The sequence below is a fragment of the Nyctibius grandis genome, chromosome 1 (assembly GCF_013368605.1).
Source record: "Nyctibius grandis isolate bNycGra1 chromosome 1, bNycGra1.pri, whole genome shotgun sequence".
Taxonomy (NCBI): Eukaryota; Metazoa; Chordata; class Aves; order Nyctibiiformes; family Nyctibiidae; genus Nyctibius; species Nyctibius grandis.
The window spans coordinates 34,343,361-34,367,442 of NC_090658.1; the positions used below are offsets into that span (position 1 = coordinate 34,343,361).

At 39.7% G+C, this 24,082-nt stretch overlaps 3 protein-coding genes across 4 annotated transcripts in view; 2 read left to right on the top strand and 1 right to left on the bottom strand.

The window, feature by feature from the left end:
* The window catches only part of DNAH8 (dynein axonemal heavy chain 8), a 152,170-nt gene extending 151,543 nt beyond the window's left edge, over positions 1–627 (bottom strand). The window contains exon 1 of the mRNA XM_068399510.1: positions 595–627. Coding sequence (XP_068255611.1) covers positions 595–627 — 33 coding nt within the window. The remainder of the gene's footprint in view (positions 1–594) is intronic.
* On the top strand, positions 593–9,658 carry GLO1 (glyoxalase I). Its single transcript, XM_068403823.1, has 6 exons — positions 593–706; positions 1,918–2,000; positions 3,398–3,538; positions 4,359–4,426; positions 5,498–5,587; positions 7,659–9,658. Exons 1-6 carry the CDS (start codon positions 626–628, stop codon positions 7,745–7,747), a joined length of 552 nt encoding a protein of 183 aa, XP_068259924.1. The 5' UTR covers positions 593–625; the 3' UTR covers positions 7,748–9,658.
* Positions 9,659–13,340: 3,682 nt separating this feature from the next.
* The window catches only part of BTBD9 (BTB domain containing 9), a 135,734-nt gene continuing 124,992 nt past the window's right edge, over positions 13,341–24,082 (top strand). The window contains exons 1-5 of one of the 2 annotated variants that reach the window (XM_068397352.1): positions 13,353–13,386; positions 15,301–15,466; positions 20,014–20,224; positions 21,308–21,671; positions 23,297–23,561. In XM_068397352.1, coding sequence (XP_068253453.1) covers positions 20,040–20,224; positions 21,308–21,671; positions 23,297–23,561 — 814 coding nt within the window. In that variant the 5' untranslated portion in view covers positions 13,353–13,386; positions 15,301–15,466; positions 20,014–20,039. Of the gene's footprint in view, positions 13,387–15,300; positions 15,467–20,013; positions 20,225–21,307; positions 21,672–23,296; positions 23,562–24,082 lie in introns of both variants that reach the window. The other variant, XM_068397358.1, reaches the window with a different exon arrangement.

Below are 24,082 nucleotides of genomic sequence, written 5' to 3' on the forward strand. Positions count from 1 at the left end.
AAGTGTATTTTTTTCCCCAGAGTATTCAATCCTGTTTTTCATGACGAGTTTTAGAAAAAAAAAATTATTATTTTTCACCTGAAATAACTTCATACTAAAATGCCACAGCGCCACTCCAAAGGGCGCCAAATCTGAACCCTCCCGCAGCCCCTGCAGGCAAAGGCAGAGCCCAGCACGGCTCGGTACCAACCAGCGCCCCGAGCTGTGCCGCAAGCAGGGCTGAGGGCACAGGGCCGGGTTCCCAGCCCGCCCTCGGGTGCCGGCAGCCGGAAGGATTTACAAAAACGCACCGTGCCGTTGGAGCCGGACACCCTGCGCCTGCTTTAGGCGTTTATGGTCCCCTCTGCCCGCGAGCGGCAGCTGGAGGGGCGCATCGTCACGGCAACCTAGACGGTCCACGGTTTCATTCCACGCTTCAGCTAATTAACTCCACACCCAGGCAGCTTCTCGTTAACGCTTATTAGGAACGAACAGGCATCCCTAAATCTAACCAGGCACCCCTACAGCACCCCCTGGGCGTCCCCGCTAAGCAGCGGCCCGCCTGCAGGGAGGACGCCCCCCGGGGCGGAGCGGGGCGAGGCACCGCCTTCCTACGGGCGCCGTCGCGTCGTCCTCCTCTGCCGACATGGCGGCCTCGGCAGAGCTAAGCGGCCTCAGCGATGAGGCAGCCTACGGTGCCTGCTCGGAGCCGGATGCCAGCACGAAGGTGAGGTGGATGGGAGTGACAAGGATGCCCTGGGGGTGACGAGGGCGCCCTAGGGCTGCGGAAGCGCCGGTCGCCCGCTCCCCTCCAACCCCCAGCTCTTTGCCGGGCGGACGTGCGGTGGATAGGAGGCGGCATGGGGCCGGGAAGGGTCCGGCGTGAGGGAGCGAGAGGGGCGGGCGGAGATGGCTGGGCAGGGAGCTGCCCAGGCACTCGGGGTGCGCCGCCCCGCCTTGTGCGGGGAGATGGTCCCGGCGTCGGCCAGCCCGGCTCGGTTTCGCGTTTCGAGGTGAAGGGCGGATCGGCTGGGCCGGTTGTTGTGACCCCCCGGCCCGCGTCCCGGCCCGCCATGGCGCGCTCAGCCGGGTGGGCGGCGGTGCTGGTGCACGGAGCGTCGGTCCTGCTGGAGCTAGGAGAGCCAGGCCCGCTCCGCGCTTGCCGGGGGCCATAGGGTGCTCCGAGGGCTCTTCAGCCAGCACCTGCCAGGGTTGCAAAAAAAATCCCCCAAAACATCCCAAACTCTTTTTTTTTTTAATTAGGAGAACCTTGTAATTGCACTTCTGTTGTTTTACATCTGTCTTTTTTTTTTTTTTAATACATCTGTCAAGGCTATCCTACTGTTCACTTTTCATCCACTTAGTTGTTCATTAGCCCTTGGTATATAAAGTGGCTTGAGGAATATATGGTATATATGGCTTGAGGAAAATACCCTTAGAAAATTGCAGGCAGGTTTTGCTGCCAAAGTATCATCAAGCTTGACACAAATTCAGCACCTGTGCAATGAAATAATAAATATAATTAGTCCAGGAGTTTAGCTGTGTGTCTGCAGTGAGGCCTGCTATCAAATATTCATGTGCCTACTGTGCTGCATGCACAAGTGGTTCATGTGCAGTACAGCTCCATAAAAGAATAATAAACATAAGAATGATACCCTTTTTTTTGATACCACTGATAATATATAATATATATTGAGTGATACCAGTGGTGTTATTGTTTATTTGTTTTAAACATTATGTTACAAAGGCATATTTATTTAACACAAATCTGTACGTGTAGGATCAAGATAAAAGGTTTTATTTACACTTAAATGTAGTACTCCGTTTGTTACTTCTAAACCTGCTAGTTTTAGATTCATTATTAACTGGCATCTTTGTTAATAGCCATAATTAAGTTCTGGTTGATGTATAAATAATAAACCTTTTTTTTCCCCACAGGATTTTTTGTTGCAGCAGACAATGTTAAGAGTAAAGGATCCTAAGAAATCACTGGATTTTTATACAAGAGTTCTTGGAATGACGTGAGTAGAAGTTGTATGCCACAATAAGTTGTTTTTTTTTTTCCTACTGTTCTTCTGAAAAGTTTTTGTTATTTTGATGTAATTATACTAATTGGTCTAAGTACATAAACAATGCTGGCCCATCAGCTGATGCCCAGTTGGACAGTCTGGCAATCTCTGAGAACTCCCACAGCACAGTTAGTGCCTAAGCTGCAAATGAACTAATACTGGCCTTGACTAGAAATTTCTTTTTTTCTTAAATAGGTCATTAATTATCAGTGTACAACTTGCTTACTTCCTCCTCACTGAGCCTGCAGCTAACTGGTAACTTTTATGACAGTGCTTATAATCAGGAGTCATTGCTATAAATCTTGAAATTAAGTTTTCCACTAGTTCTCAGATGTGGCTTATGACCACCTCGGTCATAAGAGACCAAGGCAGTGGAAGCTGGAGACAAGGTCCGAACTCAGTCTTTTGGAGAAGGCCGTTGGGAGGCAGATGCCCTGCAGTAGCCTAACGTGTTTATGCTAAGGCTCAGTGCACATTCTTGACATTTGAAATGAGTTATTTCATAACAAAATTCTAGTATATTTTTAAACATCTTGAAATGAGTCCAGACTAAAGTAAAATAAGCTACTTCCACTTTAGTGAAGATGTGGGTGTGAAAAAACAAAAATTAAATACCTAGTAAGCTGAAAAGGAAATTAGATTTATTTTGCATGCCTGCTTCTTCTAGTTAAACGTCCTGCATAAAAATGGTTTGAAGTATGCCACAGCATCTCTGGAAATTAGGTGAAAATAGAGATGTATCAAATATTTCACCGGAAAGTGGGTGACTTTTTGCATCTAGTAAAAGGATAAATTTTATAAGCAGCTTTCTCCTCAAGTATTTTTTAGTTGCTTAAATTGTCACATTTGAAATGGATTTTATCATTATACATAGCTATTGAAATTGTAAAAATATTTCATCTAAAGGTATGTTTGTTTTTTAATCCTGCTGTGTTCTTAAACTTTGTCTGGTGCCAGTGAGCTCCCCAGAACGACTAAGTTTCAAAGTAAATCTTTTTATTCCTTGGTGATGTTTTAAAGTGGATAAACATAAAGATCTTCCTGAGGAAATACCAACAAGTAACAGAGTGGCAACCTCAAGACCTGAGCCTTTGTACTGGGTTTGCTATTCAGTTACTAATAATTTGGCTTTTAAGCATCTGATTCTTCAAATTTTTGTAGGTTTGTAATGTGTTCTGGACTGTTTCTATGTGATAGTTCAAAATGTAGCTATTTTAAGATGTGGATTGCAGTCGGAAAGGCAAAAAATCACAGCAGTAATTCTTCTATGGGGGAAGCGTCTTGGTTTATTTGCAAGTTACCTGATGGCCTTTTAAAGTTACTATTTCAAAATATTTGTTGCCATTTAGACTGCTTCAAAAATTTGACTTTCCTGCTATGAAGTTCTCGCTCTATTTCCTGGCGTATGAAGATAAAAATGATATCCCGAAAGATAAAACTGAGAGAACAGCTTGGACCTTCTCTAGAAAAGCTACGCTTGAACTGACACAGTAAGTATTAATATAATAAGAGATGACATTTAGCTAACAGTGATTAAGCAGAAGTGGATGAGTGTAAATCCTGTTGGATTGAATTTAAAAATGTAAACAGTACTGTCAAAACATCTTTAGTGTCATAAAGCCTTAAAATATGGCTGAGATCTTGGATGCTTGGCAAGCTTAATCTTTCTCTTTCCAGAGCTCTTTCAAACTGCTAGGTGGAGAGTGGAACATAAACAGGAAATAATGCTTGCTGTATTTTGAGTGCCATCTGGGCAGGGAAGCCACAGAATTTAGGAAAACCCAGTGTGGTTAGAATTCCCTTTGGATCCCCAGAGCATCCTAATAATGGATAACTATTGCTTTGGCATCTGATCAAAAGAGGTATTAAATCAAAACATACACTTCCCATAAACAGGACAATTTGGTTAATGCTACTAATCGTTGTAATTGTGCAGAAAGATTCTCCTAAATACCCCACTGTCTTGCTTGGCTTCAGGACCTGCTACCCTCACTGTTCCCCAGTGATGGGTAGATAAACTGACTCATGCAGCGCAACCTTCTCTCTGTTCTGATGAGACAGGTGTGTCTCTGGCTCGTTCCAGTGTAGAACCTGAATGCTAGTGAAGGGCTGTGAACACGACTGGATTAGCCCCGAGACTATCCCTAGGACCTGTGACTAGGGAAAATCTTGATAGTTTAATGAATGCAGCCAACAGCTGAAATTCTCTGGTTTCTTAGGAGAAACAACTTATCCTCCTGAGGAAATGGAGTGTTTAGGATTTGTTAATTTCTATGCTTTTCTTCAATATGTAATAATTACTTTTTACAGCAACTGGGGCACTGAAAATGATGAGAAACAGTCTTACCACAATGGCAATTCAGATCCCCGAGGATTTGGTAGGTCTTTAGTTTTGTGTTTGTAGGTTTTAAGCTTTGGTTTATTGTGATTACATTTTTTCTCTGGTGTATTGGGGAAAAATGGAATTTCAAATGTATTTTAGAAAACATCTATATAAATTCTGTGCAAAGGTTGTTGGATAAGTGTACACTGTAGGCTTTATTTTAATGAGAACTAGTAGAGAAAATATTTTAAACTTGTATGGGTGAAAAAACTTTTCTAATAGGTTACTTTGAAGAAAATGTACTAGCACTAGGAAAGAAGGGAACTTGCATCTCATCCTTTATCTCTTCTTCCAGCATGTATGCTGTGAAAGATCATGAAAATAGGTGAACAAATGTGTTTCAGGGTAATGAGCCACAGTTACGCTTTTTATAAAGAATCTAATCCTTCGGCAAGCAACACATGCTAATAGTAACTACTGAATGAAGAACAGTAATTGCTGTTGTGGATCAGATTATCATGGCGTTTAGACTAATTTACATTGGGATTTCTATTTTATAATGCACTGGTTACTCATTTTAAGCTAGAAGGAGAATTCTGTCTGTCTGTAGCACTGAGGATAGTATTTGTGTGGCTCGATCTGGTATTTTGAGTGCTTGAAAGGTCACTGGCTTGTGAATTAAGTTTCATACTCAGTCTAGCCACTTGATATTTAAAGCTTCTGAACTGATTTATAAGCTCAGGCCTTGCATAGTGCTGTTGTTAGTCTCTACAAATACAGGATTAATGATAACCTCCTTGTCCTGTTGAACTGAAGAAATGCAACAAAATCTTGTTATGGGGACGTGCTTCGAGAAATGAAATACAGATAAAACCGTTTGATTGAAAATCTTATTTTTTCCTACTCTAGATAATATTCTCACCTAAATAATGAGATATTTTAACTCTAAAGTTCCTATTTTAAAAGGCATTATCAAAAAAGCCAACTTTCTGAAGGAGAATAATGTTGAAGCAATGTTTTTCTTGTATACAATCATATCTTATGTGAACTACAGCATGTAAACTTTTTTCCTAGCATACCTAGCAGTACTTACAGTGTTTTTCACTCTTTTTACCTTGTTGCACAGGACACATTGGAATTGCTGTCCCTGATGTTTATAAAACTTGTAAGAGGTTTGAAGAACTAGGAGTGAAATTTGTGAAGAAACCAGATGATGGTAAGTCTTGATCAGAAATGCAAGTCAATTTTTTTCCTTGCTTTTAATATGTTCTGCCTAGTAGATCTTCCTGGGAAACTGGGTAATACATTTCTAGTAGTTGTGACTGCTCAGAAACTGCTAGAACCAGTTACCCCTGCACCCTCTTACAGAGGGCAAAACTGACAATAGATCTATCTCAGTACCAACAGTTAATCAGTCTAGCTAGGTGCCTTCTGTATGTAGTCTGACCTTCGTCAAAATTCACATGCTCTGTTGATGTCATAGTTTACTATGTATACTACTGCCTGGAGTTATTACAGATTTTACTTTAACATGGATCAAATTCCCACATTTCATACTTGTTTGGTTCTTATCATATGAAAACAAGATGACTCGGAAGACATAATTACCGCCACCCATTAAAACCGAGTAATTCTTGATTTTTCTGGCTATTTTTATTTAAATCCACCTAACACCACCTACTAGCTAATTATCATTTTAACTGTTCTGTCAGCTTTGGTAGAAATAGCCTCATTAGTCTATAGCATATTTGACTTTTTAGTAAAAAATGCATAACGTAGAGCTCAAATGTCTAGAGAGTACATAAACAAAGAATGTCTATGTCAAAATAGCCTAAAATGCAGAAATCAGTGGTGAAAAGTCTTGCATTTTTCAACTGGATTCTCTTTCATGAAGAGACCTCGTGAGAGTTTTATGACTGATGCGTTCCAAAACGGGCATCTAATACTCATCAGCATGCACAAATCTGTGATACTTCTTCCTTCTGGCTATAGAAACTAGACTGTGGCCTGTAGTAACAGTGGGGTTTTTTAGTTTGAAAGTAACATTGGTACATGAGGCTTCAGTTTACATGTATTGGAATCGATCTTTTAGATTCCTTGCTAGAGGAGTAAGAACAAGTAATTGAAGACAGACTTAAGTGATTTTCATCATATTCACTGTGTTCTCAGCTGAAGCAAATGTAAGAAGTGTAGCTGAAAACTTAATTTGAACATGGATTTCTTGATTTAAAAACTGAACGTAGTATTTCTAGCATTTTGGAGTTTCTGAGCCCTTTTTAATTCTTTCAGCACCTGTTGAACCCTGAGAGAGTTGAAGTGAGAGATCCTGACTTTGATTCTGTATCACTGCACAGCTCTAAGGACACAAGAGGAGAAGCTTAGACTGTAAATGGAATAAATCCCAGGAAAGAACTCTTGAAGCAGTCAAGGCAGGGGGAGAGCAAAAGCTGTTTTTTAACATTAAGAAATGAAATTGGTGCAGCAAATGCCGAGGAGGAGGAAGTTTGGGACTTCACATTCATTGTTTGTGGAGGAGTCTGAGAGACCCAATGTTATTTTTTTTCCTACATTACTTAATCAAACATCTACTATTCTCTCAGAAGTTTTTGCAACTAGAATATATTAAGAATTACATTGGTTCTATTACAGTAAATAGCCTCATAAAGCAAGTGTGTGGTTAACACGTTAAGATGACATGTTAAACTTTGCTATCCTGATCTACTGTTGAAGAGAACTTTTGGGGACTCAGTTTTAATAAGTAATATTTTTTCCAACAGTAAAATTTAAAACATTCCTGCCCTGCATTTCTGTTTTATGAAGGGATGCAAATATGTACTGTAAACCACATTGGGGGGAAAACCAAACAAAAGCCAGTAACATAAAACTTCAGTGTGGAGGCAGGAATGATGGGAGAGGAACACAGGATTTTATACTGGCAAAGCCAGATACCAAGAAAATATCTCAAAACATCCTGGAGTACAAAAATATTTTTCTGAGTTTAGAGGATGAACACTTACAGGGGCATAATGCAGAAAACTCCAGTCAACAAAAAATAAAATTTCAAAGTGACTTTAAACTACAGCTTAGTTGAGAGTAAGATTGCCAATTTAGCATACACAGATCTAATGCTAATTAAAAACTAATCTGGATGTTTTCAAAATTAGCTGTCTAAATTTAACCTAATTCTCATGCAAAAGAAAAAAAGGAAAAATATTTTTCAAAGTAGTCATAACATTAAGAACTAATCATGTAGTCTTAACTTTATCTTGTATTTTTTTTTCTAATAGGTAAAATGAAAGGACTTGCATTTGTTCAGGATCCTGATGGCTACTGGATTGAAATTTTGAACCCTAACCACATGGTGACTCTTACTTAGTTCTAATGAAGTATATTATATGAGAGATACCCACTTTCAGTCCTCTGATGAAAATCTGTAACAGCATTTGTGAAATTCTCACTTAGTGGAGAGGAATCAGTGATGTTCAGAGTCTCCTCTAAAACTATCCCCTGGGACCTTGCTGTACTTGAATTCCTTTTTTCTTGTCCTGTGATGCCACTGCAATTTGTTTCCAATTAGGAATACTCAACCATTTTTTGGAAGAGCATTTTCACAGGTTCTCCTTTTAAACATTATGTTAATATTTCACTAAACACTACCAAAAGATACGTGACCAGAAATTCACTGCATTTCACACTGTTTAGATTTAAACTGACAAAAAAAAAAAAATCGTGTGTTTCTACTGCTAAGCTTCAACAAGGAGGAAAAAATTACCCAAAACTTCAGAATATTTTTGTAATGAAGTCAAAAGATCCTGAAGGCTTCATGCCCTATCTTGTATACAAGAAAATAAAATGTCAACCTAACTTTGACTTGAGTAGTAGCATGTTTATAAAAGTCCTAATGTTGTATTATGCCAGGCAAAAATCTTTGAGGAGCAGCCTTAAACAAGAAACTTTATGGAGGCAACAAATCAATCCAGCAGAAAGAGTTCAGTCTTTTAGCTTCTGGCTGCTGATTGACAGCCAAGATAAAAGGTCTCATAGTTGCTAACTCACAGTGATCCTTCTTGTCTCTTCCAACACTAGAAAGAACTTGCTCATAATTTTTGTTTTAATCAAAGTCTGGGGCTATATTTAACTTAAACACTCTGTATGTTCTGCATTAGGAAATTAACGAAAATCTGAAACAACAGTTTCCTACTAGTAGATGTTTTGATCTGCCCTCTCAAAACAAGCAATGGTTACTGAAATGATACCAGTAAACAGCAGGAAAACATGTAACATTTACATATGTTACACAAATTATTTGATTATAAGCTGTTCCACCTGTCACAAACAGTGTAAACAATGTCAAGTTTTGAAATCCTGTTGTTTCTTCCAACAACCAAAAAACCCTCTGCCCTCTCTTAGTGTGGTTCAAGCAGCGCTTAACTCCTGCTAAGTCTTCAGTTATGCGACTATTGCATAGTGTAATGGCATTGCAGTTTACTTCCAAATAAAGCATTGCTGAAAAGTACAAAATAATTTTAAAGCAGTATGACCTGTTGTTTTGCTAATTGTTGAATCCTAGATAACCAAAAGGCTATTTGTTTTGGTTTGTGGATTCTTTTTTGAGAAGAAATCTAGTGATGAAGTGGGAGTACAGTAGTGAAGAAGATAACTGTGTGACTTGATCTTTTTGCTTAGCCTGCACCCGGGGCTAAACAATAACCAGTTGTTCTATCACCCAATGTCCCTTCCCCAACAGAGAAAGGGAATTGGGAAAAGGAGAGAGACTCATAGGTTAAAATGTAAACAGATTTACTAAAATAAGGGAACCAGTATCAATAGTAATACAAAACCACACAAAGTTATACTTAGCCCACAGAGTGGTGGCAAGTTGCTCCAGGGATAGCAATTGTTGAGAAGAAGAAGGGGAGAAGAGAGCAGAGCAAAAAGAGGCCCACCCCTCCCCAGCAAGTTTCCCATTTATAGTGAACCTGACATTAATATTACAGAATGCACCTGTGGGCCAGCCTGGGTCAGCTGCCCTGGATTTAACTGCTAAGGGCCTTGATCACCATACCACAGCCTGCCACAAACTAAAACAAAATGTAACAGAAACTTTATTCTATAAACTGTATCCCCACAAAACCATGACACTTGATTAGCAGGACGTTTTAGTAACTTAATGTGCAGAGTTAATAATAGCTGTCAATAACTCCCTGGTTTATAAATTAAAACAGAAATGTAGAAAGTATTGCATTTGATTTCTGCTATGCTAATACATGTTAATGACAAATGCTAAGTATTGCTGTCCTCTCTCTTTATCTGAAAAATCCTTAATTGTCTGCCTCATCTTAACAACACAGCATATATAAACTTAGTAATTTTACAGAGCTCCACATAAAAAATAATTCATAAAACTTAATCCAAGATATTTTGTTTACCCTTGGAAATGAGTAAAATAGATTATATGCTTCATCTGAGCTTTAGGTGTTGTGTCACGGTTTAAAGCTGGGCCAGTTATTAAACCTGTGGCAGATGCCCTCTGTTATCCCCCCCCCCTCCCCCCAGAGGGAAAGGGAAAAGGGAGAGAGGCTTCCGGGTTGGAAAGTTAAAACAGTTTTAATAAACTATAATAATGAAAAAAAAATAATAATAATAATAATAGAAATAATCAAATATATACAAATATATATACAAAACCAAGATTGAGCTCCCCTGAAGTCAGCCACGTCACCACCGGCACTGCAGGGCAGGCTCCGGGAAGGCCCAGGCTGGGCCTAGCAACGGTCGAGAGCTGGATTCAGGGATGCACGGATCGGGATCGGGGGCAGCAGGAAAACAGACGGAGTCCTCCTTGGACACCGGCCATAGCAGAAAAAGAGCGCGACCCTCGTGATCCCCCCCCTTTATACCGAGAATGACGTGTGTGGAATGGAATACCCTCGTTGGTCAATTTTGGGTCACCTGCCCTGTCTGCTCCCCCCTGCAGCTGCGACCCCCCCCTTCGGCTTTTCACTTGTAAGCAGTGAGGAATTCATCAGTGACCTTGGTTTCTCTAAGAATAAGTACAGCAAGAGCCTTACTGCACAACATCCCTACCGGTGCCTCAGCGATAACTACAAACTTCGGGCGTTATCAGTCTTGGAGGCAGACACTGTCTGCAAACATGCAGTTACTTAGAGGAGACTTAGCTGAAAGCAAAAATCACTGAAAGGAAAATCGGCCTGGTTTAGGCCAAACCAGGACAGTGTTGGAAAAGAGAATGTGAGAACTATTGTTCTGCTTAATACCCCCTATGGATGTGCAAGCAATCATAAACTCATTGGAAGGTAGACATAGTAATGCAAAAAATCTTTTTTTTTTAGTTTTCTGTTATATGAAGCAACCACGATATTTTAAATGGTCGTTTGTATATTTTCTGGCTGATCTCTACAGTGTCCACAGATACTGTGCTTTAGGTGGTGCCTTATCAGTGTCATTCATACACAATAGATTCTTTCCCTTGAGTATTTGCCAAGTTGCCTTTTTTCTGCAATAATCAACACTGTTGGTTCATTGTTGTATTCTCTATTTCTGCCCTCCTGTACTGCCAGAACTAATACCTACCCTGTTCCCTGCCTTGTTCCTTGTGCGGTTATTCTCCTGTATGTTAGGTCATTTTGATAGGGACAATATAGTTACCACTGGTTGGAGCAAGATCTCCTGAGTAGGTGAGCTGTCTTGATAGCTGTCACCACATGATCTCACAGTCGTCTTCCTCCCAGATGTGGGGCTTTTGACATTGCACTTCCTGCCCCAGGCAGGCTAATTCAGCTTAATAAAGTGGCAAAGATTTTCTTGAATGCTGGGTTAGTTTTATACCAAGTTGATTATGTAGAAATGAGAAGCCAGTTCAAGGCTCCTTAGTTTCCTGAAGGAGTAAATAAAGCTGTTCCTTTCAGCAGAAAGTTAGGTTGGCGCAGTTGACTCATGAAATCTCACCCTACTTTAAAAAAGGTACACAATATTGCAGAATACCTTACAGCAGTAATTAAGAGACTCTGAAGACTACTGTAGTGTAATTTATCTTCTGAGGTTAGTAGGATAAGAATAGTGCCAACAAGCATGAGAGCTACAGCAATGAGACAAAGCACTCAGCTGATTGCAGCTAAACTGTTTTTCATGTACATCCCTTCTGCTGCTGGTATTCTGAAATAGGAACTTGAAGTAAAACTCAGCTGAAGCACAAGTGCTAACTGCAGTTCCTTACCATTCAGAATCTCTCATTAGATTGTGTGAGTAGAAAAAATAGACTAATAGTAGTCTAAGTGAAGTTGTCTAAAACTAAGTTTTATTTCAGTCGCTACAGATGTATCATCTAAAGCTTTATGACCAAGGCCTTGGCAAGGAAAATATCAAAATTTTGCAAACATGTAACTTGGTGGTTCATTTGTATCAACATACAGTGTTTCATTTGGACTTGTTTCGCTACACGTCAAAGTACAGGTGTGTGTGACTGGTAAAGCTATTGACCCAATTGTATGGGATGCAGTAATTAAAACCGGAATAGTTCATAAATCAGATGAGTAAGTCAAAGGGTGTGCATAAGTAGTTCAGTGGATAACTACACAAGGAGGAGCAGGCTATGCTGAAGGTTCTCTGCTCAGTACTTGGAAGTTACTCTAAGCACGTTTGCTAATCTTGGAATAACCCGTGGTTTTTTTATGTGCTTGACAAAGTATAGACAACATGATAGATGATGAGATAATAAAGAGGAAACTAGTAAAAAAACACTGGCACGTACAAACTAATTACAGCAGTATCATGAAGTGGACAAGGTATGGTGGGGTTTTTTTAGAAAAAAAAGTTACTGCTGCTTGCCATACTGAGAACTAATTAAAACCAGTATTCTCAGTTATGAAATCCAAGAATAAACTACTAAAGAAAAACACTTAATGATGATTCTTTTAGCCTGCAACAGATGTTAAAGACTTTAAATGTAAAAACTTTTGATTTTGAAATTATTCAATGTTCTTACTGATTACAGACAATGCTGTTTTTACTTCTTCCAAGGTAATGATTCTTTTCTGCTAAATAAAGCATGGCATTAAATACCATGTAGTGCTTTGCCACTTGGAGGGCCTAAATTTAGCTTTGTACAGTACATTAGAAATTAATCTAATGGTCACATAGAGACGAGCCCACATTCTCCTTACAGACAGGAAGAGGTTCTCATTACTGAGGAAAGCAGAACACATACCAGTTGGCAACAGACTGGCAAGCACACCGTTACACTTAAAGGAAACACGTATGTTGGACGTAGTCGAGCACCAGCAGATGAGAGCAACTGGGAAGGTTAAACATCAGTTGCTATTTTATAGGGGCCGGACATTTAAGCGTCCCTGTTGTCTGAACAAGTGCCCGGTTTCTGACAAATGCTGGCATCTGCTGACACGTTGGCTGTGGCCCGCAGGCAGGAGGGTGCAGCCGCGAAGGTCCCCTGCCTGGGACACCGCTATTTCAGCACGCCTAGAGAAGCTTCGCCGGCGCTGCAGCGGCCGCCCGGCTCTCCCTGCTCACCGAGCGCAGGCGGCGCTCCCGGGGCCGCTCGCCGCCCCCACCCTCCCGCCGAGGGGTGCCAAGGCGCGGTGCCGGCGGGCTGGTCGGCCTTTCAGCCGCCCCAGGCCTAGCGACTCCCCTCACTGGGGGAACCGGCGTCGCGACTTGCTGCGGACGCGCCCGCGGCCCGCCCCACCAGCCCTGCCGCGGGGCCCGAGCCCCAAGTGCTCTCCCCAAGGCTCGGCCCCGCGGGCACTGCTTGCCACCGGCCGCCTCCGCTCTGTGGCCGGAAAAGGAAACCTGGCGCCGCCCGAACGGAACTGCGGAGGCCGCAGCGAGCCCACGCCGCCACCGGGACCCGCTCCTGAGGGTGCTCGCCTACGTCAGCACGCAGGACGACGGCTGCGGTTGCTAAGTGGCGTCAGCGCGCCGGTTCACGTAGCGACAGCGGCGGGGCGGGGGGTGGGGGCCTTGGCGGCGGTTGGACTGGTGAGTCCCGGGGGAAGGTTGTGGTCGGGCGCGGCGGCCGTTTCCCCCCTGCGGAGCGGGTTCCTGCCGACCGGGCGGCGGCTCCCGAGGCCTCCCCCGCGGTGGGCTCCGGCCCCTCGGCGGGCCGACGTGCTGCTCCCACCGGGAGCGGGCGGCGGGGCGGGCGCGGGCCGAGGGAGCGCCGCCGCCGGGAGCGCGGGCCGCCTGCGGGAAGCTGCTGGGCGCATCAGGCCTCACCTGAAGCGCCTTTTTGCGGAGGTGGGAGGGAGAGGGAGAGGGAGGGGGGCGGCCGAGCGGGCGGGGGTCACCTCCTCGGCACCTCCAGACTTGGGAGGCGGCTTCTGGGCAGGCGGCGGCCCTGGCTTCCCCGGGCGCGACCTTGGGCGGATCGCTGGCTCTCGGCCGCCCTCTCTTCCCTGGGTCCGGTGCGCCTGCTTCACCTGCCCTCCCCTGTGCCCGCCCCTGCGCTTTGCAAGACCCTCTTGTGGCTTGCTTTTATTTATTTACTTATCATATTCGTTCAATATTTTGACGCTTTGATGGTACACACGATATTTTCACAGGTTCTTCTGGGGTCTTAGTACTTAACTACTCTTGCAAGTTGCGCGTTGCTGTGATTCATTGACCTTACTTTTGACTTAGAAGCAGCTGTCATGTTATCAGACTTTAAAAGAAACAACTTGGTGTTAACTTGTTACCAGTCTGCCTGTGATGTGGCTTGCCCAGCAATGCTCTTTGCTCACGTTATTTTTCAAGTACAGCACACAGACCCCGCCCAAAGCCCTGTGCTGGGATCACTTAATTTTTTGTGTTTTAAGATTTAATTTGAGCCTACTCACAATGCAGGGGTATGAGGCATGTGTTATGTCACAAATCTGTAAATCGTGTGCGTGAAGTATACTATTGTGTTGGGGTCTGTTCACTCATATCTATCTAAGAAAAACCCACAAGAATTTTCATAAGTGGTTTTTGAATGTGTTTTGATAGTACAAGCCAATCTGGTAACAGACATTACTTGTAGGAACAAATATTTATGTATCACACGTTACTCTCCAAAACCAGGTGATCTTCTTTGTCAAATACCTGTTTTCAATTTGCTGGATTAAGGTGTGGTTACTTTTTAGTTCATCAGACTACCTAAAAATACTTTTTCTTCCTTTTCCTACCTTGCCCCGTTAAACATATACTTTAATGAAGATTAGTGTCTCTCTTGTGAGATAATTCACAGATCAAGATATCATCTGTTTAGCAAATTAATTATAGTTTATTTTTCCTGCTGGCAGGTATGATGGGAAGAATAATAATAATCTATACTTTTAGAGAGACTCATTATGTTGGTTATGTATTTAAACAAATAAAGCCTCTATATTTTTGTATTTCCTCACCCTACAGTTTTGTTTTGTTTTCCTGTTTGTAAAATTAAAGGCTTGCACAGGAGAAAGATCTGCAACTGCCTGAAGTATTATAAAAAAAACAACCACCAAAACCCAAACAAACCCCCAAAACCTTTAGTTAGTTCTTAGGAAAGAACATTTAGAGAACTTTGGATGTGTAGGGAATGTGTGTGATACAGTTTGGTTTAATTAGAACACCCATGCTGGAAAAAAAGTTTTCTCAGGGGCATTAATGCTGTAGCAAGAATGTCAGGATGAAATTTTTGTGGCGTATAATGAACAAATGAATGGCAATATGTTACCATCTTCTTTTGACAGTTAAAAAAATGGTCAAAATTAAATGATGACGAAATTCTAGTGCTATGTTGTAACGTTATTAGAAGCTTTACCATAGAATGGAGGAATTTTTAAGGATTTATTTCCACAAAAATTTTAACTGAGAAATATGCATCTCACTCACTTTTGCCATAGGCTACATGCCCCCAGTTTCTCATGGTATATATTTCATGCATTGTTTCAGGACATGGTACACTTGTTGCTGTGCCGATAGATGTGCTGAGTAGTGTTTCTATGAGCTTGCTGTTCAATCTGTCTGTTGTTCAGAATGGTGAAGAACCCTAATTTTCAGGAAGTTGGTCATCTACCTACAGGCTACATCCACTGAAAATTTTCAGACAGCTTTACTGGTGAGCAGACCAATGTATTCTCTTGAGATTTTAACTTAAGTTGTATTCCGTTTTAACCAGGTTGTATTGAGTGCATTAAAACCTATTTTATATGTGTGTTAATAAATAATCTGCACTTAGTATATTGTTCTTTGTACCTAGCTAAACTTCTTCCTGCTTTTCTATCGGAGGACTGTGTCTCCGAGCAGAACATAAAACGTTAGCACTGCAGCACTTAAGTAATGGGAATGTGTTTGCAGATGAGCAACCTACCATGTTCTGTGAGTGTATGGTAATAGAAATTGTAATTAAAGTAATGTTTTGCTGGAATTTATTTGTTATGGAAAAGCATAACAAAATATTTTATGAAGTAATGAGTTACAAAAAATTGAAATACTACTTAAATCCCTTTCAATCAGCTGAGAACTAATTCCTATTTCTAGATAAAATAGCAGTGTAAGAGAATTATATTTAAGAAAATTCCCTTTGTGTAAGTCTGACAACGTCTATTATCTTGCGAGGTACAAACTAGATGATGAAGGAATTAAGTGTTTCAAGGGTATGAAATTATTTGCTCTGTGTTTATAACTCAGACTTATTTCATAAAATTTTTAATTCTAGCAATAGTCTGTTTACTTGTGTTTATTTCTGAAGTTTTAATAGGGTTATTAGTTATGTAAACATGTTTCACTCATATTAAAATTCCAAATTATTCATGAACAATTTCTTAAATTCCTTTTTCTGTGCCTAGTATAAAACCAACTCTTCCACGTTTCATTGAAACAGCTTTTCACAGACTCTCTAGTGGTAGCCCAAATGCAGGGGGGAAAGTGACTGAGTACCAGTCTTTATTGCAGCTCTGGTTTGAGAGTTGTTTAGTAAAGATGTCATTGGGGTTTTGCTGTTGTTGCTGCATTTTCTTGATCATGTTTTTGTATGCTGTAGCATGTTACAGATTACTTAACTAAAAAGAAATACAGCAAGCTGAAAACTGAGGGGGGGGTTGTTGTTGTTTTTCTAGCCATGACACACATTGTGTAATATTACATGTTACCTTATGTAATAAATACTAGGCTGTGTTTTTCGCATGCTCACTGTTGAAGATGGCCACCAAGCATGTCTTCCCATGGGGTCTTAGGCAGAAGTGATTTGTAGGCCTTCTGACTTAACAGATGCCTTTTGAGATTGTTGCAGTTTTAGTGGTGCCTCAAACTCACTGAGAAGACTGTTTTGTTTTGTTTATTTCTGTGGCATGAACAAACCTGCAGCAGCTGACTCCTGAAGCAGATAATTAGCTTTGAGTTCCTCCTGGAAATAGGTTATGGTGCTGGCAAGAGGCTCATAAATGGCTTGGCCTATTATTCTGAAGTTGGTTAAGTGCTCTTCTTTGACTGCCAGGAAGAACAAACACCAGTATCCTCTGAAATGGGTGACTTGTTTGATGACAGAAGATGCCAGAGGGATCTTCAGGAAGGGTTTTGCCAAGGTCCCGGCAGCATCTGTCTTTCTATTGTAAATAATACTTCTAAGTTGCAACTACAAAAATATATGTTTAGCTATACAGGGAAGTTGTGAGCTCACAGCAGATTGCCACAACTAAAGCAGTATATTACTTCCTCAAACAAGAAATGTGCAGGTCACTTTAAGGGTTGACTGAATTCGTAACATTAATTAATCCAGTCTGAGAAAATCTGAAGTCATATAGTATTTAGTTCTATATTTTGAAGGCGGGACTGCTCTTATTGGGCTGCTTTATGTGGAAAATCCACAATACAGACGAAACTTGTCTTGGAAATGCGTAGTAGTAAACAAATAAATGAGTTTGAGTGCTTCTTCAATATATAGTGTCACCCACAGAAAGCATATAAGGCATGTACGTAGTTTCATAAAGTTGCCAGTTTTCAACAATTTGTGTCATTCAAGGTTGGAAAGGCTTCTCAGCCAGAGGCTTGTAGCTTTTGTTTGAGTCCTGTATTCCCTGTCAGGATGTTTGTGTTTGAAACTGACAGTTTAGAATAGTACATTGTACCAGCAATTTGGAGAGCATTAAACATCAAAACAAATTTGTCTTGCAGCTTACACACAGAGGTTTCTAAATTTCTACTTTCATGGCTTGCTGTAGTTCAGAATCTTGGTGTTCACAAGGGCTGGCATCATTGGCTTATTAGCAAATGTCCCCAGTTCAGACTTTGCCATCTTCTGTACACTGATTCTTGTTTAGAGAGAGGTTTATGTACCCTTGAGAAGGAAGTGTGCTTTTGATTTTATTTATTTATTTAACCTGAAATGGAAACAATTTTCCCTTGAACTTTTCACCCTATTGGCACATGACAATATCCACAGCTACTGGAAGCAAAGTTAGTATGCAGCTGATGGCATTCCCTTATCTTTACCGCTTTTAGAGTCTCTCAGTTTTATGCAGACAGTACCTGTTCTTGTTTTTTAGAGATATGAGTGGATGAAGGAAACAAAGAAGTAGAATGTAGAAAAAATGGAATTAAAAATAGATTTTAAAACCAAACTGTGCCTGTACTTGTACGTGTATGAAGTATCATAAATGAACTTCCCAAATCAATCAAAATCAGAACTAGCAGAAGAGAGAGTACAGAGTTGCTTGATAATGTGCATGTAACTCGCACATAATTGGGTTGCCTGGCTATTGTGAATGGAGATCAACAACAGCAATTGTAGACTTGGAAGGTACAGAAGCCTTGAAGGAGTATCGACGCTTGAGATTTGCATCTGAGTAACAAATACATCCTTTTGTTTGCTCCTTTGGTGTAATAAAAGGTTTTATATTTGGAGGGCATTACGATTTTATTGTCTATAAACACTCAAATAATTATGTTGTGATAAATATTCTTGCTAGTATAAGTAGATGCAACTGGACTGATGTGAGTTAAGTTAATCTTGCTTGTTACACAGTAAATGTTACTGGAAGTGTATCTTGCATACATCTGTTCAGTGCAGAGTTGTCTTAGCTAATTGTAAATTAACCAGTGCAAATGGAGAAAACAGTCTGTTACTATGAAAAACCATAAAAATTAATTTACCCTTCTGTCAGGATAGAAGAATGACTGTACAGTATTCCGTGTTCCCATGGTTAGGCTGCCTCCAGTATCTCAGCCAGTGTTGCTGGTTCCACACTGTAATGGCTACCCAGGCACACAGCTTCTAATTCAAGTAGCAGAGACAGCCTGAGGAAAGCTGGGTTTTGTTCCCGTTTGTGCTGTGATCTGTATTATCAATTTAGTATGCTGTATTTTTCTCAAATCTCATTTTCTATTTCTGTCACTTTTTCTAGTTTAGTTTAAAGTTCTTTGGGACTGTGTTTCTACAGTATCTTGATTTTTGGGTTAAGCGTTTCCAGGTGTTGCAGAAGTGCAAATAATACTTAACCTCATATGCATGGTTTTTTCTTTTCTGTGTTGGGGTAGAAATGACTGGAAACGGATGCATATTTTCTCGTAATACTTTTTAAAATATAGCTTAAAAATGCATTAATGTAATGAACATTTCACTTGAAAGATTAATGTGTTAGCTGTGTGCGGGGTATGGCCTCATCATTTTCCTGCTTCTTGTGGTACACCATCTTTCTTCAGCACTAAGTACGTGCCCATTTTGAAAAGTGGCTAGTCATTGAAGCACAGAAGGTGTCTCTGAAAATATGGATGGTTATTATCTGAAACAGCGAACATCTTTTTGTTTAAAAGTAAACTGAAGTGTAACAATAGAAGCTGATTTAAGACCTAAATTCTCCTGTGAATGTTTTTGCCACTGAGACTACAGAAAGCCTCTGTTGCTGAAATAAACCAAAACAAAACTAAACCCTTTTCTGAATTAAGAAGTAACAAAATAATTCCATAGAAGATATGACCAATGCATTCATTAATCTGTATTGTACCTTAGTGGCAGTCTCCTGCTTTTATGACTGAGAGGTATTAGGGGGGTTATTTTCATAGATATATGAGGGAACAAGAAGGCATCAAGGAGACTGAGTGGAAAGGGTAAGAAAATTGAATTGTGCATTGTAAAGCTTTGCTCTTTGACAGACTTTGTCTGTTATTTTTTAAAAGTTGTCCTGATTGTTTATTTTCTCCCCGTTCTGGAAAGTTAATTGGAATTCTGCGAGAACACTGATATTTTTACTTGTCGCTGATTTTAGTAGAGACTTGGGAGTTAAGACTATGCTTAATTGGTCAAATCATTTATTTCTTCATAATCTATGTGCATTTTAATTCAGAAAAAATTCTAATGATAATTTTAATTAAAGTTGTGTAATTTTAAATTCTTGTTGTTGGAAGCTTTTTTATTTTAAGTGAATGGATTGACAGAACAGCAAGGTGATGGAATTCTCTGAAATACTCTCTGTTGGTTAGAATCATTGATGCAAGCTACATTGAGTACTGTTGTAAATGAACTTTAATAGAAAACCTCTTGGATTCATTTTTCCTGTAATATATGGTAACTTAACACTAGTCGCTTTTTTTGTAATTGCAGCTTGATCTTTGCCATTTTTTAATACTTGTGCCCTTTTATAATACTGGTTGTTTTCTTTTTCCCTTTAGGCTACCAATATCCCCATCCCTCCAAGATGAGTAACAGCCATCCACTTCGTCCTTACACAGCTGAGGGCGAGATTGACCACGTTCACATTCTGTCAGAGCATATTGGTGCTCTAATGAATGGAGAAGAATATAGTGATGTTACCTTTATTGTAGAAAAGAAACGTTTTCCGGCACACAGAGTGATCCTGGCTGCTAAGTGCCATTATTTCAGGTGAAGTATAGCTTTTTGTCAGGCTCACAGGAAATTTTCATGCAAATAAGATAAACATTGTTTCTCTATGAACTTTTCAGGGTGTAATCATCTGTCCATTGAGTGTGACCTTTTCTGTGTGAATGTTTCCCAGCACATCAAATCATTGTGTCCAAATATAAAAAGATAAATACCATGTCATGATGTTATTCTTTTGACCTTCATTAAATTGGATTTGAAGGTAGTTTCACAAATTCAAAGGAAAGATAACTTCAGAACAGAAAAGTTCTGCTGTGAAATCGTTTTGATTTCTCAGAGTACGGATGGTGTGCTTCTATGGAACATACTCAGTTAGAAAGTTTAATTCTGGCATGTTGGAATTGAGTATTTAAAGAGGTCTGGCTGATACATATGTATTTTAAAACTAGGAATAATACTAATCTAGCTTTTTTTAAGAGAAGGGCATTTTTCACTCTAAATGTAATTAATAGAACTTGCTGATAATCATCTCCCAGTTAATTTTGTCAGAGGGGATAAGCTAATAACCAAACTGAAGTGTGAATGCAAATTGTGTTCAAACTGTCCATCAGATTTTAAGAAATAATTGTGAATACTTTGATTTGTTTCAAGATTCAGGATTTCATCGGAGTTGCTGTCTGCTGAGTTTAGAGTAAGGAGTAGAGGAACAAGAATCCTCAGATTTGCTAATCTCCCACTGCTGTTACAGTGGTGAACTATTGGTTTCACTTGCTTTCTGAAAATTTTTCATTTTTTTTCTTTCTCACTGATAGTACTATATTTAAAAAAAAAGGTATGAGAATCATATCTAAATTTCTGCTTTGCAAGCTATTATTCAAAGTGGAGATGGAGTGATTGTTGTGTAGGATAAAAACATGATGCATTAGAATATTATTCTTGTGCAGCTGCTTTCAGAGCAGAGCTGCACTTTAAATACCAAGTATAAGGGTTTTTCTTTTGAAGATTCTTAAATCATATCCCCTTTGTATTCCACTTGCCGTAAATAGTCATTTATTCCTTTCTCTTTCTACTTTTTGCTTGGTTTTTATCAGGGTATAAATTTCTCAAATTTTGTCTTCCTTATAGAGCGTTATTGTATGGCGGAATGAGAGAATCTCGGCCTGAAGCAGAAATTCCTCTTCAGGACACCACTGCAGAAGCATTTACCATGCTGTTGAAATATATTTACACTGGTCGTGCTACACTACGGGATGAGAAAGAGGAGGTTCTCATAGACTTCCTAAGCCTAGCACATAAATATGGGTTCCCAGAACTGGAGGATTCCACGTCTGAATATCTTTGCACAATACTTAATATTCAGAATGTCTGTATGACATTTGATGCTGCCAGTCTTTATTCCCTTCCCAAATTAACGTATATGTGCTATATGTTCATGGATAGAAATGCCCAAGAGGTGCTCTCCAGCGAAGGCTTCCTATCTCTTTCTAAGGTATATCTTCTGTTTGCACTTTTTTCCCCAGGAATGTTAATTTTAATCTGTATACAACTTCATGATAAAATACTAATAGGGGCACCGAATACAAGTTTATATATTAGTTAACAGGTATCATTTTATACTAGTGAACTGTGACCGTTGGAAACGTTCAAGCCAAGCTGAACTTAAAATCCTGGTGATCTGTTCTGAATTTTTTACGTATTTAATTTTGACCAGTCAGTATAGCTAAATATAGTAAATCTGATGGAGTATTCTAAAAGGTGGGAGCAGGCAATCTAATCTTAATTTGTCTTTTTTTCATCTGTTCTTGAAATAATGTAATTTGCCTTCCGAATGCTGCCCAGGGGATATAAGGTAAAGACTTCAAGATAGCAGAAGATGCTTTCTGTTGATTTCTTGATATAGGCTGTCTCAGTGATGGGTGATTTTCTACTGTGTAAGCTAAAGCGTTCTGGAGGTTGCTGTGATTTGTATTGCTGATTGTCATCATGTTCTGAAATTGCATAATTGGTGGTGGTGTAGGGTGGTTTGGGGTTTTTGTGTGGTGGTGGTGGTGTTGTTAGATGCATAAATATTTGTGGCCGAGTCAGGCTGTTCTATGATGGTAAAATTTTCCATTTACTGTGAAATGGTCTTTGAGCTGGACATAATAGTGATAGAGTGTTTTCAAGTGGAGTTCACGTGAAGCAGCAGAGTATCTTGAACAAGTGATGGTATAATTTTTTTTTTTTTGAAGTGTTTTAAGTGGAAAAGCTGTGATGGGTCTATACCTTGAATAAGTGCAAGACACTTTGCTCCACTGACTAAATTACTAGTTGTGTAGGGGAAAAAAATGGGTTTTTTCTCTCTACTGTGTCATGCGCAGTTTGTTAAATCTGAGCTCTGAGAGCATATTATCAATAAAGAAATTAGCAAACGTCATTCATCAGGAAGCGCATACTTTATGACATCTTTGGCGTAGCCAGTCCTGATATATATGAGAAATTTATCCTTTTCTTAGGCAAACTCCTAATTATTCTGCTTGCTGAGTGAAAATCAAAAAGCTGTTCAATTCATTTTGCTCTCATTTTGCAGTCAGTGGGTTTTCTGCATGAGTAAGAACCACTGAAGTTTTTATCTGCTGATTTTAAGTCAGTACCAAAAGGGGCGGGGGGGGCAGGGAGGGAATGCCAAATAGTTAGAAATGGTTTAAAAAGATGATTACAGCCACACTTTATTTTCCTCATCAGTATTTTATACCAGCCTAAGTTTAAATTAATACTTTGAACTATACTACCAAATCCTCAAATCACTTCTTATATTCTAAAGTAAATTTGAAGTAGTAACTGGATTTAAATTGATTTGAACAGTTCTCCACATTTCAATTCTGACTTATTTCTGTTAGTGAGTTTGTAATTTATGTGATGGATTTACGTTATTTACGTGATGGATTTTATAATTCTTGCATAAGTAGCTAAAACAAGCTACAGTTTCAGGTAGTCACTTCTTTGGAGATTATTTTTAATAACTACAAGTTAAAATACCCATTAATTTTTGCCTTATTTTAATTTCTTTTTTTTTTTCAATAAATTTAATTTTATTTCTGTTTATTTGGTGTTTTTTTTTGTTTTCCTTTCCAGGCTTCTCTTCTAAGTATTGTACTGAGGGACTCATTTGCAGCTTCTGAGAAGGACATTTTCCAAGCTTTGATGAATTGGTGTAAACATAACCCCAAGGAAAACCATGCTGAAATCATGCAAGCAGTACGTTTGCCACTAATGAGTCTAACAGAACTACTAAATGTTGTAAGACCTTCTGGATTATTGTCACCTGATGTCATCCTAGATGCCATTAAGATTCGTTCCGAGAGTCGGGACATGGACCTCAACTACAGGGGCATGTTAAGTAAGTGTCAAGTTTTTTGTTTGTTTTTTTTCTCATTTAGTGACTATTGTGCTTTGAGTTTTTATCTATTATTATGTGTTTCAAAAGGCTTACATAATGAAATATCTTGTTATATACTGTTCTTGCCATTTCTATTCCTCGAATAATATTAGTCAACATATTTTCTTGCTTTGTATCTTGGATATTGCTTAAAAATGAATGTTGTAATAAGAGTGTATTTTCCTATAGGAAGTGCTATTTTAATAGAAAAACTTGCAAAACCGTTAAAAACAAAAATGCATTGGTTGTGGGATATATGATATTTAAATGGTTTTACATTGATGGTGACTTGTTTTCTACTTCATGAAGATTTTCGTCTTTTCTCCCCTACTCGGAGAAATTGGTGTGCTCAGCTCGCTCCCTGAAATGCCTGTACACCAATGCACGCAGCATGGGGAATAAACAGGAGGAGTTGGAAATCCATGTTCGGTCGGGGGGCTATGATCTAGTGGCAATTACAGAGACTTGGTGGGGTGCCTCGC